The sequence below is a fragment of the Ipomoea triloba genome, chromosome 15 (assembly GCF_003576645.1).
Source record: "Ipomoea triloba cultivar NCNSP0323 chromosome 15, ASM357664v1".
Lineage (NCBI taxonomy): Eukaryota > Viridiplantae > Streptophyta > Magnoliopsida > Solanales > Convolvulaceae > Ipomoea > Ipomoea triloba.
The window spans coordinates 24759167-24775433 of NC_044930.1; the positions used below are offsets into that span (position 1 = coordinate 24759167).

At 34.2% G+C, this 16267-nt stretch overlaps 3 protein-coding genes across 5 annotated transcripts in view; 2 read left to right on the forward strand and 1 right to left on the reverse strand.

The window, feature by feature from the left end:
- Positions 1-65: 65 nt before the first annotated feature.
- LOC116006677 (probable glycosyltransferase At5g03795) lies at positions 66-3759 on the reverse strand. Of its 3 annotated transcripts, none has more exons than XM_031247145.1 (5): positions 3594-3759; positions 2016-2854; positions 1789-1919; positions 1219-1567; positions 66-994 (listed from the first exon to the last, which is right to left on the reverse strand). In XM_031247145.1, the coding sequence occupies exons 2-5, from the start codon at positions 2844-2846 to the stop codon at positions 338-340; spliced, it is 1968 nt and encodes a 655-aa protein (XP_031103005.1). In that variant the 5' UTR covers positions 2847-2854; positions 3594-3759; the 3' UTR covers positions 66-337. The 3 variants fall into 3 exon arrangements, with proteins under 3 accessions (XP_031103005.1, XP_031103004.1, XP_031103006.1); XM_031247144.1 differs by having other exon boundaries at positions 2016-2896; XM_031247146.1 differs by lacking the exon at positions 3594-3759 and adding an exon at positions 3241-3434.
- A 3675-nt stretch (positions 3760-7434) lies between these two features.
- On the forward strand, positions 7435-11371 carry LOC116006679 (exosome complex exonuclease RRP46 homolog). Its single transcript, XM_031247147.1, has 8 exons — positions 7435-7638; positions 8309-8422; positions 8917-9017; positions 9805-9825; positions 10139-10211; positions 10295-10362; positions 10591-10723; positions 10825-11371. The coding sequence occupies exons 1-8, from the start codon at positions 7533-7535 to the stop codon at positions 10935-10937; spliced, it is 729 nt and encodes a 242-aa protein (XP_031103007.1). The 5' UTR covers positions 7435-7532; the 3' UTR covers positions 10938-11371.
- Positions 11372-14396: 3025 nt separating this feature from the next.
- LOC116007576 (carotenoid 9,10(9',10')-cleavage dioxygenase 1-like) overlaps positions 14397-16267 on the forward strand; it is a 6559-nt gene continuing 4688 nt past the window's right edge. Inside the window, exons 1-5 of the mRNA XM_031248292.1 lie at positions 14397-14507; positions 14599-14721; positions 15137-15239; positions 15335-15594; positions 15849-16028. Coding sequence (XP_031104152.1) covers positions 14424-14507; positions 14599-14721; positions 15137-15239; positions 15335-15594; positions 15849-16028 — 750 coding nt within the window. The 5' untranslated portion in view covers positions 14397-14423. The remainder of the gene's footprint in view (positions 14508-14598; positions 14722-15136; positions 15240-15334; positions 15595-15848; positions 16029-16267) is intronic.

Below are 16267 nucleotides of genomic sequence, written 5' to 3' on the forward strand. Positions count from 1 at the left end.
TCTACTTAGTAACTAGTAAGAGTTAGGCTTAGAGACCAAATTTGATAAAAGACAAAGTAGAAAGATTGGAAACCAAACAAAAAGCTAAGATCACATTTCAACATTTTGGGCGTAGAGGCCTTACTCAAACAATGAAGATGTGGTAACCAAAACAATGAATCACCAAAAAAACAACTATACACCACATTATCTTTGTACATAAAACAAATCAGATGCTCTCTAAAAGGTAATCTACAACATTCTTTTCCAGGAAAATTTGAAAATCCTGCCAGTATAGCTCCTCTACAGACAATTCTTATGCACAGGATATACAACACATGTATATATATGTCATTTATCATCTGGTTCTTATCCCGAAAACTCTGTTGTGCCACACCGAATGCAGTATCATGTGGAAGGCGTCATATTTCACGGGTTTCCTATGCCATAGGAAATGCTGTTGCACGAGCTTAACCCTTTGGTGCATCTCGCGAAATCTTCTGTCAGGGATAGATTTGAGGATGTTCTTCAAGTCTGGAATATCCTTCTCCGGGACAAAAACGGCGAAGGACTCCCAGTTCAGCGTCTCGAAAAACGGGGGCACGAAGTTATCTGAAATGATCACAGGGACACACTCGTAGAAGAGGGCCTCCACGACGCGGGGGCTGTTGACTTCGTACCCCTTTGCGCAAATGCAGTACTTGCTGCTCTTCATGTAGCTAACGTAGGCCGCTGTGCCTATGTGACCGAAGATTTTCATGTCGGGATCTTTGTTCTCCCAGTGCTGGAGCAGTATAGGGCGGAGATAACCGTGCATGTTCCCCGCGAAGAAGGCGAGGTTATGTCGCTCGGAAAGTGGTTTCCCGCCAATTTCTCTAAGGGGTCTCTTTGGCGATTTCACAAACGTTTCTGGAAGAGATGCATCTTTCCCGAACTGGAAACCTTCTTTCGCAACATCCGAATTGCACAAAGCTCTGATGCAATTCGCCATTAGTCGCTTCGTCTCCGAAGGGGCCTGAAAATAGTAAAGTTGTCATATATACAACTAGGAAAAACTAACCAGCCAAGAATCTTTAATGTCGTAAATCTTGCATAAACAATCAGCTTTAATTTCTTCAAACGAGAGAATAAATAAAAGCTCCTTCCAAATTCCAATGTTTCATTGGCCTCGAAAGGAGCAAAACATCATAGAAGAAACACACAGATCAGCAAGTCAACACGGTAAAGTTTAAAACATACCCAGTCATGGCAGGCAACAAGAAAATGGTCGGCTCCAATAGTTCTGTTCCAAAAATTGTGCTTTTGAATGAGCACGTTAAGGTAATCACTCAAGCATTTGATAAGCGGTTTACGATCATGAGAATCGGTAACATATAAAGTCTCCTCCAACATTCGGGAACTAAAAGGTAAGTAAAACAAGTGAGCCTTCTTTGGATTTTTCGTCACAAATTGTTTGCTTGATTTCAGCAACTTCATGAACCAGCCCTCGGAAGCATATATTCCTTTAAGAATAGGCGTGTGAAATATAGGTCTTTTTCCTTCAGCGTAAACGTAGACCTTGAGAGTCTGCTCCATCAATTCATAGCTCCTGCATCAAACATATATATTCTGTCAGAGAAGCAAGAAATCACAGACGCTCGTTTTGGCACAATTTATAAAGAAAGTTTATCAACTCATGTTCGGTGCATTATAGGAATAATCTAGAAGTTGAACCACTTCTTATAAGTGAAATATATTCTTCATAACCAAAGAGGCTAATAATAATAAAAACGATGCGAGGATATAATTGGAAAATGAATATATACTTACCTTTTAAACATGGATAAATTTCTATATAGAGGAGCATATAAGCCAGGAGCATCGCCTACTAGAGGTGCATCCTCAATCCGAGCTTTTGCATGTAGGATGTCTTCATCTGTTGGTGATGACCACCGTGGTTTCTATTAAAAAAAAATGAAAAACCAAAATATTAGAGAGGGGCCAATTAAACTCATTCCCCGTGGTGATATGGGAATCGAAAGCACTTTTGTTCATACCACTGAGCGAAATGAAGTGCGACTTTGTTGTAACAAAACATTCATTTCAGCTATTGACACTACACGATCTGCATTCCTATCAGGCCTATCCTTCTCGGCTGGAATGCTGGAAATGGGAGAAGGAGTGCCACTCTGTGGCAGCCCAGGCTTTTCATTGTTCTCGAGTGTAGAATCTTTATTTTGATCGGGAGATGTTGTGGGAGCTTTTGAATTTGCGTGCACATCAGAACGGGGTGTCAACGGTGGTGGTAGAACTAATGGCGGAGACAAAACAGAGGGGATAGCAGGACTCGTGTCCATGGTCCCGTTTTTCCCCAATGCTGGATCAATATAACTTCCCGTGTTTCTATCTGGAGAAGAAGTATTTCCAGACCTCATATTTGATCCCGGGGTATTGGATATCGTCTCTGGTTCAAAGCTATCATTTCTTCCCGAAAGCACTACCGGTGAATTGTTACTCAAATCAAAATCCTTCGATGGAAGTTCATTCTCGGGGTCAATATCATCCGACTCAGAAGACTCTTCAACATCTCCATCCTTTCCACGAGAGGGGTCAGTTACGCTAGTTACATTATCGGTCACATTAGAGCCAGTGGTGTTCCAAACCTCCGTATGTGTAAGGTTCCCCGACACACTGGAATTACGAGTTGAACTTCGCATTTGGAAGCTGCCACGTGGTGGTTCCCCACCCACGGTTGCAGAGAATAAAGACGGCAAAATATAACCATATGGATGACCGAAAATCTGAATCAATACAACCGAGGCAAAAACCAGTGCAGCAAACCATATAGCCCTTCTACTCTCCAATACATTCGTAAATCCAGTAACCATCCTGGTTCCTGAAACAAGCAATTTGGTGAACAAGAAGAACACTACTATCCCTGGCAAAAAAAAAAAAAAAAATTGCAGTTTTCCAACTCAGCATTCTTCTAACTTTTCACATCTATTCATTGTTGAATCCAATGTCAATGCAATACAAACTTCCAAATCTACATAACATAACCCATATAAGTGAAATGACACCCAATTGACCCAAAAGGGCATTAAAGAAAAGAAATTAGAAAGCCACTACTTCAAATAGCTAATCATCAACTCATTCAATCAACAATCAAGAGTGGATTAACAATAATTCAAGAACCCCAAATTCACAAAATCATTAAACAAACAAAGTACTAATAATAATCCAATAAGCTAGATGAAATTGGTGAAGAGAAGTAGAACTGACATGCAATGAACTTCTTTCAAAGACAAGAATTTCTTGCACCAGTCACCAGATCAAGAATCAGTTTAGGCAGAGTTTGGGCATCTCAAGAAGCACAAAGAATCTAAAAACTTGGGGGCTCTGCCAGCTTCTTCTTATTTTAGTCAAAATAAAATTGGTTGGAAAAAAGATTCAATTAAATTGACTTTCAAAAATAAAAATAAAAAATTGCACTTTCCCCACATGCCAAACAGAGCATCACTACTCAGTCCATATACCCAGATTTATATATACACTGACAGATATACAACCACTAATCCATACATACAACCATATATACATGCATATATATATATATACATAAATGTTTGAGATACCTGTAAGGGGTTGGAGGGTGCAAGCATGGCTGAGTGTAATGGATTCTTGTTGTCTTCTCAGAAGAAAAGGAAAAGTGAGGAAGGAAGAGGTGTGAGGTGGCCTAAATTATTGAGACAAATATGCCCATGTAGTTGTTGGAGATATTTCAGAAATGCCCCACCCATTATTGCTGGCTTTTCAGCATAATTGATGATAGCGGCTCTGCTTATGTAATTCATTGATGCCCTAATTTCCATTTTCATGCATTTTCTTGATTTCTTCTTTCTTGGTTTGGGGGGATAGTGATTTAAAGAAAGGAACTTAAAGTGGGGCAGAGGCTACTAAAAATGGAAATAGATAAAACATTGTGCATGATTTAGTAATCCACATCTTTATTTTTTTTTAATAAATACTCGTATAAAAATAATTAGATTTTTTTTTCGAAGAGTAATTTTAATATTTATCTTGTCTAACATGACAAGATAAAATTAAGCGTTACAATTTTGTCCCATAGAATTAGGGGTGCAAACAAATTCAAGCCATTTGCTAGATAGTTGATCAAAATTTAATTTGAGTTCGGTCAATTTCAAATTCAAATTAAGATCAAATTTAAAATTTGTTTCTTATGAGTTATCAAATCTCAATCTCTCTCTATATTACTATATATATAGTTCAAACTTCAAACTCAAGATCAATTGAGTCAATTTGAATCAATTTAACTAAATTTGATCCTTATGAAAATTAAGGAGTAACTCCAATTATATTGGTTGAATAGTTCGCGTAACTACATGGTTTTAAGTTTGAGTTTTCATGGAAGTGACATATATATTGATCTTCTTGATTTGAGCCAGTTAACTATGGACAACCTAGAATGTGTTACCTCCTTGTGGTTCTTTGCAACTAGAGTCACAAGGTGGTTTATCTTGTGCACACCTTCGGGTAGTAGATGATCTCGAGTTAAACTCGGGCCTAAAACTTTAAATTTGATCAAATTTGAGCCCAAATACAAACCACTAGTTACAAATATTTTGAATTTGAACTTAAGTTCTCAACTGACGTACCTAAAGCACAAAACCTTATGTATAAAAATGACGCACCTTAAACGTAGAACATATGCACCTTAAGTTTATAACTTACGCACTTTAAATGTTAAAATAGCGCATCTTTAAGTGTTGAAAGGATGCACGTTAAGATATAGAAAGACGCACCTAAAGATTTAGAACGACAAACCTTAAGTTTCAACAAAAAACGCATCTTAAGTTCTCAAACTGAATAAGCGACGCACCTTAAAGCATAGAAACCATGCACTTTAAAAAGGAACACAACGCACTTTAAGCACAAAACTAACACACGTAAAGCATAAAACCTACGTACTAAGTTCTCAACTGCATAAGTGACACACCTTAAGCACATAACCAATACACTTTAAGAAGGAAGACGACGCACTTTAAGCACAAAACCTAGCACTTTAAGTTTGACTCATATTGAAAATGATCACATTGCAATCACGTTTTTTTTAAAAAAATTATTGTTAATCCTGGACGTTGATTTAGGCAAGATCAATGATCTTCATCTCATCGCACCTTTGCACCTGGGGTGCACCATCCACATTTGAACCTTCTTACACACACACACTAGTGATCAAATGAGTCCATCTGTTATATGAGTTCGTGTGGCAGATTTGTGCCATTAAATGATTCAGATCAATGACTTAGATTTGACCAACTGTGCAACGCGAACTTTGCAAGTGAAGTGTACAGTTGGACAATTGTCGTGCGCAGTTGCAAAGTTGTGAAGTTGCACAGTTTGCCATATCCAAACCATTGATCTCAAGTATTCAATGATCTAAATCTGTCCACACAGACTCATATAATATGATGGACTCACGGGAACATTGGCATATATATATATATATATATATATATATATATATATAATCTCATTTGTGCATATTTTTCTATTTGATTTTGATTTACTTTTGGGGTTTAAGTGCATTAAATTTCCATCTTCAATGCATATTTCCTTGCTTTTTCGTGTAGATATGGTTTCATTCTTGATTTGAATGCTTTTTATGGTGTTTGTTAGTGTTTTGAAACCATTGTAGATCAAATGCAAAAGCAATGGAATATTTTAAGACATGCTTGGAGTAAAAAAGGATGAAAAATGTTGATTTTGAAGGCTTGACACGTCGAAATATTCCAGTGTGCATTGTCTGAGCCAAGGTCAAGGCTCGACACATCGAAAGTGTCCAGTACGCGATCATTTGAGAGAAATTCAAGGCTCGACGCATCGAGAATTCAGTATTGTGCAGAATTTTAGCTCTGCAAAATTTCCTATTTTACCCCTATTTGGCCTCCACTATAAAATGTTCATTTTCCCAAAACCCTATGACCAAACTGCTTTTTGAGACAAAAGGAGTGAGTGGAATGGTGTCTCGTCTCTTCAAGAAGTCTAAGGAGAGATCCACCAACTTTTTGGAGAAGATAGTCACCATTAAAGAGCTACATGAACTTGACCGGAAAAATCAAATTTTCACTGCTTTTTTTAACCATTGTTAATCTTAAACGTTGATTTAGACAAGATCAATGGTTCAAATTTAACCATACAACTGCACATGGCACACTCAATCGCACAAGAATTGAATTCTTTATATATATATATATATATATAACTGTTTTTTCATTTTAGTTCCTACTTATAAAAAAGAAATTTTTATTTATTTAACATTTATTAATTATTACATATTAATGTGTTATTTGGTTGTTGCATATTTGTCTCTACTCCATAATATATTGTTGATAATTTTTTTTTTGAAACATATTGTTGATAATTTAGTAAAAAAAAAAATTAACAAAAAAAAGATACTAAAAGGTATGTTGGGCTGCGGCCGCCGCTGCTAGCAGCGGAATTAGCTGATCTCATATTCTCATTGAACCACATTGTTGGTGGGACTTCACAGATCGCATTCAATGCACCGATGCACGTATACTTACTTAACACATTAAATGCAACATAATTTATAGGAAAGTGTGTTGGACCAAACAAGGTATAGCAGCCATTTATTTTTATTTTTATTTTTTTATAATAAAATTATCATTCGGATTCCACAAATATTTTTCAATTGTGATTGTAGTTTCTAATTTTCAATTTCAAATAATTTAATTCTAATTATTTAAAATTTCGTTAATTAAACTTTTGAAAGATTAAATTGATAAAATTTTAAAAATAGAGAAATCACTATTCTCAATTGATGCTTCTCTTATTACAAAACAAAATCATCATTTGTGCATAATACAAATAATTATAATATATATATGCTCTTGTTCACATAAGGACGACACACATGATAAGTGCTAAAATGTTCATGGTTTCACCTTACATTTAATCTTATTTTCTTTGGCATTTGCTATAATTTTGCCCAAAAGATTTCTCATTTGATTCATTTGTGTGTTTATGTGTAATTCTTGGTGATTTAGATGAATTGAATGATTTTTGGATCATTTTGGATGCATGTAGAGCCACTGGGAATCAATGAGAAGCTATAAAGATGGGAGCAATACCTCTTAGAGAGCCAAATTGTGGTGTTTTTAATGGTATTGATCATTTAGACAAATAATGACAAAAATATAAAACAAAAGAGCAAGAAGTTAAAATTCTCGGACAAATCATCCACTACTCGGTATTTTGACCATATCTCGCATGAGCCTTTTCATAAAAACTTACTCTTTAAAAAAAGTTGATGGTACTATTACATTGTTCTACATTGTCTATTTGACATGTCTCAATATATAACTAACATAGTAATATAAGCCTATTTGATACTTTTTTTCTTTTTATTTTTCTCTTTTGTTTAAACTCTTCCCTCCTGTCCTTTGTCCAAAGCTCTGACTAAACCCTAGCTAAACCTCGAACTATTTACACCGAAATTCAGAATTTCACACTTTCACTACCTTCTCGAGATGGAGATAGACAGAGCTGATGGTCGAACGGCGAACCAGCTTAGGCCGCTGGCTTGCTCCCGCGGCGTCCTCAACCGTGCCCATGGCTCCGCCAGCTGGTCCCAAGGTATATATTTCAAACCTTTTTCCCTAATTTGCAGCCATTATACAGGTTGTCTGCTCGAGTTACTTCGAGATTTTTAATCATTAATCGAATCCTCAGCTTAATTTATTGCTAAACCCCCCATCAATTCTATAATTCTGGGCAGCTCCGGCAATTAATGAATTTGTGCTCCTGATTTTTATTTTCCAGAATTTCGGATTTTATTTTTACCTGTGCTTCTAAAAAAGCTGTGAAAATAGAAAAGGAATGTATTTGATTTTCTTACAGATTTATACTCTTCCTCAGCATCTTTGTTATTTGTGCGTTTAGAGTATATTTAATCTGAGTGTTATGGAACATGAGTTCTTTAAAATGGTTGCTGGGTGATTTATATCAATTAGTATACAATGAACCCCATAGCCACATAGCTATTTGAGTTTGGATGAACACTATTTACACAATGGCAACATTTGGTATGCAATTCATATAAAATGTAATGAACTTTAAACTGGTTAACATTTTTTGTGGTAGCAATGAACATTTGTCACAAACATGATGACCATTTTCTGCAAGGCTTACCATGCTTTGAGTGTGGGGGTTCTTGACAAGATTCCTCTGTTCATATGGTTGTTTATTTTAGTTGGGTTTAGTGTGGAATTGATAAGTCGAATTGTTTTGTACTGGACTGCTTTAGGAGATACAAAAGTTCTGGCCGCAGTTTATGGACCCAAAGCCGGGACAAAGAAGAACGAAAATCCTGAAAAGGCTTGCATTGAGGTCATCTGGAAGCCCAAAACGGGGCAGATTGGTGAGCATACTGAAATTTAACTGCTTTCTAACAATTCATTGCCATTCTTATTGAGTAAAGAGTTCTTTTTCAATTAATAGATTTCCTTTTTATTGAAATCCATATGTCCAGGACAATCTTAACTGTCTTCAGCTATATTAAAATTTATATCATTCTAAGTAGGTCGCCTTTGCACAATAAACTTATATGAATTATCTAATATTTGTTTTGATTCATGTTGGGTGTTAGCTTTCATTAAACAGATGGAACTCAATTTCTTCTGTTTCTTCATTTCCCTATCTTTCAAAACTTTTTTATTTAATATTTTTTTATGGCAGGTGAAATGTTATCATTAAAAATATCAATTGATCTAAAATTATATTGCAAATCTAGAATACAGATGCATAGATTTTCTATGCTTGCATTGCAAACTAGAGTTCACTTTGATCTTTATAATGCAATTGTAGAATTCTTTTCCTTTCTTTCACCTTTGGATAAAAATTGTTCATATCTAGGGAAACATGAGAAGGAGTGTGAGATGATAGTGAAGAGGACTTTGCAAAGCATTTGCCTTTTGACGGTTCATCCAAATACTACAACATCTGTAATAATTCAGGTGAGATGCTTAAATACGGAAGTAGAAATTGATGCCAAATGCACTTTTATTAACTTACAATTGTGTCAATGATGAATATAATCCACATATTTTAAAATAATTGAGATTTTGTTTGTATGACCTACAACGTTTGTGCTGCATAATTGGTGAACTCAACTGCATAAATGTGGTCATATTTTTTCCTTGCAGTTTTGCTAATTGTTAGTGGAGTATTGGGTCTTCTAATTTTCTCTTTGACAGCAAGCTAGGCAGTATTAAACCCCTAACATTTTCACTTTAATAAAAAAATGGTGTGCTTAGAGTTTCTGTCAAAATTACTAGATTAGTTGGGAGATGAAACCATTGGGAGGTTGAGGATGAGAATTTTCTTGGTTGGTGCTGGGGTGACCATTTAAGGTATCCATTGCGAGTTGATGGGTTTTAAATGCTCTTAAATGCCAAAGCACAATACTCTTGTCCACATATTAGCACTATGAAGACGTCACAATGTACAAAATTAAATGAGTTGTAAAGGTGAGGTTGTCTCAATTCAGCTAGTAAACCTGAGATGCAAGTTTTCCATTTCATTCTATTAAGTGCTTTATCTGCCATACACTGTTTAAGCTATGGAAGTCAAACAATTACAGGTTTAAGTCTTCCCATAGTTTATTTCTTAGTACTTCAGTTATTTGACATCTTTTTCTGTTCACCACCACATATATGTGCAGGAATACAATTACATGTTTTTTATGTGCCTATTATAATGATATCCTTTCAATTCCAATCATGTGTCTGTCTTTTGATGCAGGTTGTCAATGATGATGGTGCTGTATCCATAGTGACTAGAACCTTTTTATTATCTATTATTACGCAATTATTCATGATTCGGAGGGGGATCTTTTATTTGGTTGTATAAATCATGCTACTTGAATTTCCTGGCTTTCATTATACTTTCTTCAAGAGATCCATATATCTCTTGCATTAATTTGAAAAACATAGAAGTAATAAAATGACTGAAGTGCGTAATTGTAAGGGAGCATCAGTTTCCATTTTTATTTCTGAAAAGTGCATGCTGCATATATTGCATCCTCTAATTTGAAGTCTTTGTGTGAGTAAAATTCCTTGATTGAGATTTTGTGAAGCTTCTTCCCTGCGCAATAAATGCAGCATGTGCTGCTCTTGTAGATGCTGGAATTCCTTTGAAGCACCTTGCTGGTATTTCCAAAGTTATTTGATTAATTATTATATGCAAACTTATATGAGAGAGGAACTAATGTATCACAATGGGATTTCTGCAGTTGCAATTTGTTGCTGCTTGGCAGAGAGTAAATACGTTCTGTTAGACCCTGACAAGTTAGAAGAGCAGGTAGATTCTCATTTACTCATTTCACGATGAAGTCTGTTAGGCTGTTATATTGGTTAATAAAGTGTTTGTCTTGATGGTGAAAATATGGCTAATGTATGGATTTGATGCTTCGGGTATTGCTCTCTTTTTTTAAATGTGGTTTGTGAAGTGATTTTGGGATATTTCACGAGGCTAATGTTGGTTCCTCGGTTATTCTAATCATAACATTCAGTCGTTTCAAAATGGCAGAAAATGAAAGCATTTGTATATCTCGTTTTCCCAAACTCTCCGCATTCGGCCCTCCCGAAAGAATCATTACAGGTGGGAGGTGAACCTATGGAATCCGGGATTATAACATCTGTTACGCACGGCAAATTGGAAGGTACGTGCCACTATACACATTGTTGTGTTAATCTCTTATACCCTTTTTAGCAACGCACGATTAAACCCAAGCTAAGGTTTCATCTTTCACATACTCATCAGTCGATGATTACCTCCTGTGTCTGAATCGAGGGCGTGCTGCCAGCGCCAAGTTATCCGAGTATCTGAGAAGAAGCTTGCAGTCCCAGTTGACAAGTGAACCTTCTAATTTCTAATGCTGGTGGACTTGACAGATAGATAATGGAATCTCAACGACTGTAAGAATTTGTTGGATTCCATTTCTTAACTGCTGCTTGCTGACAAATGCTTAGCAGAATGGATGTGTTGCATAATATAATACCAGAAATGATGTGTAGAAGGTTATTGGGTAGGTTCATTGTCGGGTGGTCTCATCCCATTCGTATAATCTTGTTGTTACATCATGTTCAGAACACACTTGCATTAGTCTTAAATTTTCATTTGTTCATAATTAGAATATTTATTTGTTTTTGGTTTACTTAAATGTGTATGGGTCTTAAACATGTTGATATTTACATGTTAATGACACCAAAAGAAAGTAACATTTTTGCTTAAGTAACTTGTTTAAACTCATTTGTATCCATCCAACATTGAAGGTTTAATGAGTAGGTTATAGTTTTGATTTTTCAAATATTGTACTTTTATTATTTTAGTTACCAATTTTAAAATTGATTGTATTTGGTCTTTCAACTATTTAAAGGGGTATCATTTTAATCTTTACCCAATTGAAAATTTTTTATTTTTAGTTCTCTGTGAGAACTAATAGTTTTCAATGGTTGGAGGACTAAGCTAGGTCAATTTGAAGTTAATGACAAAAACTGGAATAATGCATTGGGATATTTGGTAAGTTAGGTGGTTAATGTAGCCGCAACTTGCAAGGTTAGGCGCAAATTGTTCTGTGAATTGGGTCCACCTTGCAAGGTTGTATATACAATTTATGTACTAAATGTCTATAATTTACCTTTTAAAAATTCTCAATTTGTATACTATAAACATACAATTTTAACATATATGTAGTTGATTACTTTGTTTTATAACACTATAAGATGTGGAATTACATGTTCTATGTTGTTTATGCGTTATTACAAATGAGCAGGAGTCCGAGTCAAATTTTGTAAGGCGACTTATGCCGAATTCAAATTTCCATGGTGAAATGCATTGTTCATTGTTCAAATAAGAGTCAAACTATACAAACGTAAAGTCCTACCAAATTTGAATTAGTCTGCATCCAATACTAATCAACATTATTTTAATTTTTCTAGGTTATTAGCCAACCAAATCCTTCATTTACTACCTATTCATTTGTGAACAAATCCAACTATTATCAAATGTAAATCCGGATAGAGTCGGAGATGATATATTATCTCAATAATTTTGTATCAAATCTTATCTTAAATGGCGGCTTGTGATAAGTGACATGCAAAGCTCTTCATTTAGAACACCATTTTGTATTAAAAAAATAGAAATAAAATTGAGAGAACGTAACTTTAGAGAAAATTAATCAGTCATCAATTTTTTTTATAGGTTTTTTTTGGATAATGCGGAAACCTACAACCACTATCCAAGGATATACATGAGATAAACCCCACTTCATGTGTAATAAGTTTCAAATCAAACAAGAGGTAAACTGTACTAGGAAATCTTTTGAGATGAGCTAAACTGAGAGGGTATTGACAAAAATCAAACTCGAAACCTTCTAATACGAGAATCATCCTTTATCCACTTAATTACCCCTTTCGGGACACAATCAATGCCTATTTGGTCCAGAAAAAGAAAAAAACAAATCAAAGAATTTTGTAATTTGTAAAGTTCGTTACAATCAATTAATTTCATAATATTGTACACCGATAAAATTTTTTTGGCCTAGACTCCTGGAGCCTAGGCACGTTACAAAGAAGATGAGACGAAGAACTTTATATTGTTGTGATGACTTAAGTGTAATGCTTACAAAACGTTAAAAACTCATAACTTAGAACAGATGTAAAGTATTGATATTTAATTACCAAACCTTTAAATAACTAATTAATTAATTAATGGAGGTATTAGTGTAGAGTCCGAAAAATATGTTGGCAAAAATTAAACTTATTTATTAGTTTTCTTAATTTGAACCGTTCAACTATGGATCGGTCAACCTAGAATGGTTTATCTCTAGTGGTCCTTTGTTGGTTAGGGTTAAAAAATGAGTTTCACTTATAGCGCACATTTAGGTGACAGCTTGTCTTTCCGTAAATCAAATATGATTCAACGGATTGGATGGATTATTTTTTGGAGGGAGCTTTTTACTATAAATCTTTGCATATTTATCGTAGAATTAATATTCTCATAAATAATGAGACTTCCCTAACAATAATAATCTCAATTTAATGACACGATTAGACTAGAACAAATAAGGCAATTTGTATGAAGACCAGGGTCCATATAGTATTATGTACCCTGAATCGAAATAACGAGGTACAAAATTTATACACGTAAGATACATAATTTTATAACACAAGACACAAAAATCACAACACAAAACACACACGTGATATACTTACTTATTTTTCAAATCTGATTTAGGTATATAATTTGTGTTCATAGGTACAAAATTTTACAACACAAGATACAAAAATTTATAATATAAGACACAATTACCAATTTATTTTAGGTACATAATTCATACTCTTAAGGTACACAATTTCATAATATAATACACAAAAACTTACAACATACATAAAATACATATTATGCACCAGGGTCTATATAATGTAAAATACATACTATGCACCAGGGTCTATACAGTGCACAGTAAACTCTGGTTGGTATTTGTTAGACTACCAACCACAATGTTGCATGTTTAGAGTATTATATACGCTTAATGCCAAATTCTATGCATAAAAAACATGCCGTTGTGTATAGCATGCACATAACGAATATTCCTAAGGTTAGTCTCCCATTGTCACCTTTAAATGGCGACAAACACAACTTGTTTACTTCTCAATTATAAATAATTCCAACTAGATAAAATACATACTAAATTAATGATTTTTTTTTTAAAAATTGCAATTGTTAATTTAAAAATAAAAAGTGAGACATATTCTGGTAGTAGTGTTGTTGAATATTTATCATGGACTCGTTATATGTTGGGACAATGAGTCCTGAAGGCTTGAGGTCTAGAGTAACTATCTAGTTGTCATCATATTGCAAGAATATAAATAAAATGACAATAGAGTATGTAGGGGCGTTGCTTGCCAATTGCTCGACTTTTAGTCATAGTATTATTGTGGCATGATCATTTTGGTCATCTATCAACAAAACAGTTTAAATGTTGTTAAATACAATGACATTTCAGTCTTCAATTATGGATTTTTTTTAAAATAAACATTATAAATATAACATGTTAACTTATTTTGTATAAAAAAGATCGAAATGTCCTTGTATTTAACGACATTTCAATGATTTTGTTGACGGGGAATAAAAAATAGTCCTGCCATAATAATACTAGGACCAAATGATGATGTTCTAATAAAAAAATAACTAAAACTGGACTATCACCTATAAATCTAGGACAAAAAATGGAATTAACTCAAATAACATTTTATATATATACCACACATACTAATTAAGGAAAGTAAAAAGACTTGATCATAGAGATAGAGAGAGGTAGAAAGATGGGCACTAGTAACTTTGGAACACTTCCACTGATGAGATGCAGCTTAGAGAGATCTTCTTCAATTCCCAAAAAATCTAACAATCTTATTTCTACACTACTCTCATCTTCTTTCAAGGTATATACACACACTCTATTTTTCTATGCATTTTATGTATACATATATAGTTCGTGTCGTTGAATTTGTGTGTGTTAATAATATCTAACAGCCATTGTTGAGAGAGTTGCAGCTCAATGTTCCCACAACCTTAAAGGAGACATCTGTGAGATTATTGGATGCCTTTGTTGATTTGGTTTATGAATTTAAAGACCAGCCTTGGCTCCCATCTCAGGTACATATACTCAGCTCTATCTCTATAAAATATGAAAAAGTGAAGATTCCCGTTCACCCGAAAGTGGTTTGAAATTGAGGTTTTGACTTGAGAAATTTTTATCACTTTAACGGATGGTCAGAAAGGTTGAAAATTTTCATCCTTTTCTAATCTCAGAAGTCAGAATTATGAAATTCATTATGCATTATGCCGATTTTCAAAAAAAAAAAAAAAAAGATTATGTGTTATGCCTTGTGTTGGGTGACCGATTCAGAGGGCTGAGTTCAACATCCTGCCAACAGAATTGCTAAACAAAATAAAGAAATAAAAATTATACCTTCAATTCACTACTTACTATAACTTTTGGCGTAGTGGTAAACGCTGGATTATATTCAGACACCTTCGCAACATGTTTACTATGTTTTGCAATGTTCAGGCTAACTTTGCTCCGGTAGAAGAGAGGGAAGAAGCTATTACTGTATACAATATACAAGGAATTATTCCACGTGATTTTCCTGAGGGTGTTTACCTCAGAAATGGTATGCAAATAATGCTTTTTTTTTTTTTTCTTCTTTTATTGCACTGGCATTTATATAATAAATTTTATGAAATGGAACCATGATATGATCTGTAGGAGCAAATCCGATATTTGGAGGACTAAAAATAGCAGAATCAATATTTGGGAAAAGCAGTCAGTTGTGGGTGGAAGGTGAAGGTATGATCCATGCATTGTACTTCAACAAAGACCGCAATGGCCATTGGACTATTTCCTATAACAACAAGCTTGTCCAAACTGGGACATTTCAAGTTGAAAAACACAGGAAAAGACCTGCATTTCTTCCCACTGTTGAGGGAGATCCGCTTGCCGTCTTGTCTGCTATTATCCTAAATTCAGTTAGTATATTCACCACACATTGTGTGATTATATTCTCATGTTATCCCTCTTTTCCTAATTTATTACTGTTTTCTAGAAAGTAAAAATTTAAGTTTTATATAATTAATCAATTATCAAATGTGAATTGTTTTAAATTGAATAATCAGTCAATTACGACACAAATTAAAATATAAAATATGAGAACTCGACTAATAATCAACAACCATATATAACATGGACAAATTTTTGATTTTGGTGTAAATTTGAAATGCAGTGGAGATTTGGGAAGTTGACAAAGGAATATGCCAATACGAATTGTTTTATGCATTCTGGGAGAGTGTATGCCATTACTGAGAATCATTTGCCATTTGAGATTGACATATCTACCCTTCAAACCTTGGGGAGTTGGGATGTCAATGGAGGTTGGACTAGGCCATTTACTAGCCATGCTAAGGTACTAAATACATACTCTATCTTTTACTATAAAATATGCATTGATAATTCATTATTTAGATTCTATTAAATTGTAAGTGAATTTAAATAAATAATTATGTGCGCAAGAGAACTAGAAAATGTTCGGATTTTCAAACTGAACTGAATCAAATCCGATCTGAAATCAAACTCTTTCAGACTAAATCAAACAAAATTTTGAAACTTAGTGATTTTACTTTTCAAAAAAAAAAAAAAAAAAAA

Excerpts from the sequence above, each read along its gene's own strand:
- LOC116006677 (XM_031247145.1), bottom strand. The coding sequence starts at position 2,846 with ATGGTTACTGGATTTACGAATGTATTGGAGAGTAGAAGGGCTATATGG. Across the intron at positions 1,920-2,015 it reads GCACTTCATTTCGCTCAGTG|AAACCACGGTGGTCATCACC; the intron begins GTATGAACAAAA and ends TTTTTTTAATAG. Across the intron at positions 1,568-1,788 it reads AATTTATCCATGTTTAAAAG|GAGCTATGAATTGATGGAGC; the intron begins GTAAGTATATAT and ends TGTTTGATGCAG.
- LOC116006679 (XM_031247147.1), top strand. The coding sequence starts at position 7,533 with ATGGAGATAGACAGAGCTGATGGTCGAACGGCGAACCAGCTTAGGCCG. Across the intron at positions 9,826-10,138 it reads TTGTCAATGATGATGGTGCT|CTTCTTCCCTGCGCAATAAA; the intron begins GTATCCATAGTG and ends GATTTTGTGAAG. Across the intron at positions 10,724-10,824 it reads TACGCACGGCAAATTGGAAG|TCGATGATTACCTCCTGTGT; the intron begins GTACGTGCCACT and ends CATACTCATCAG.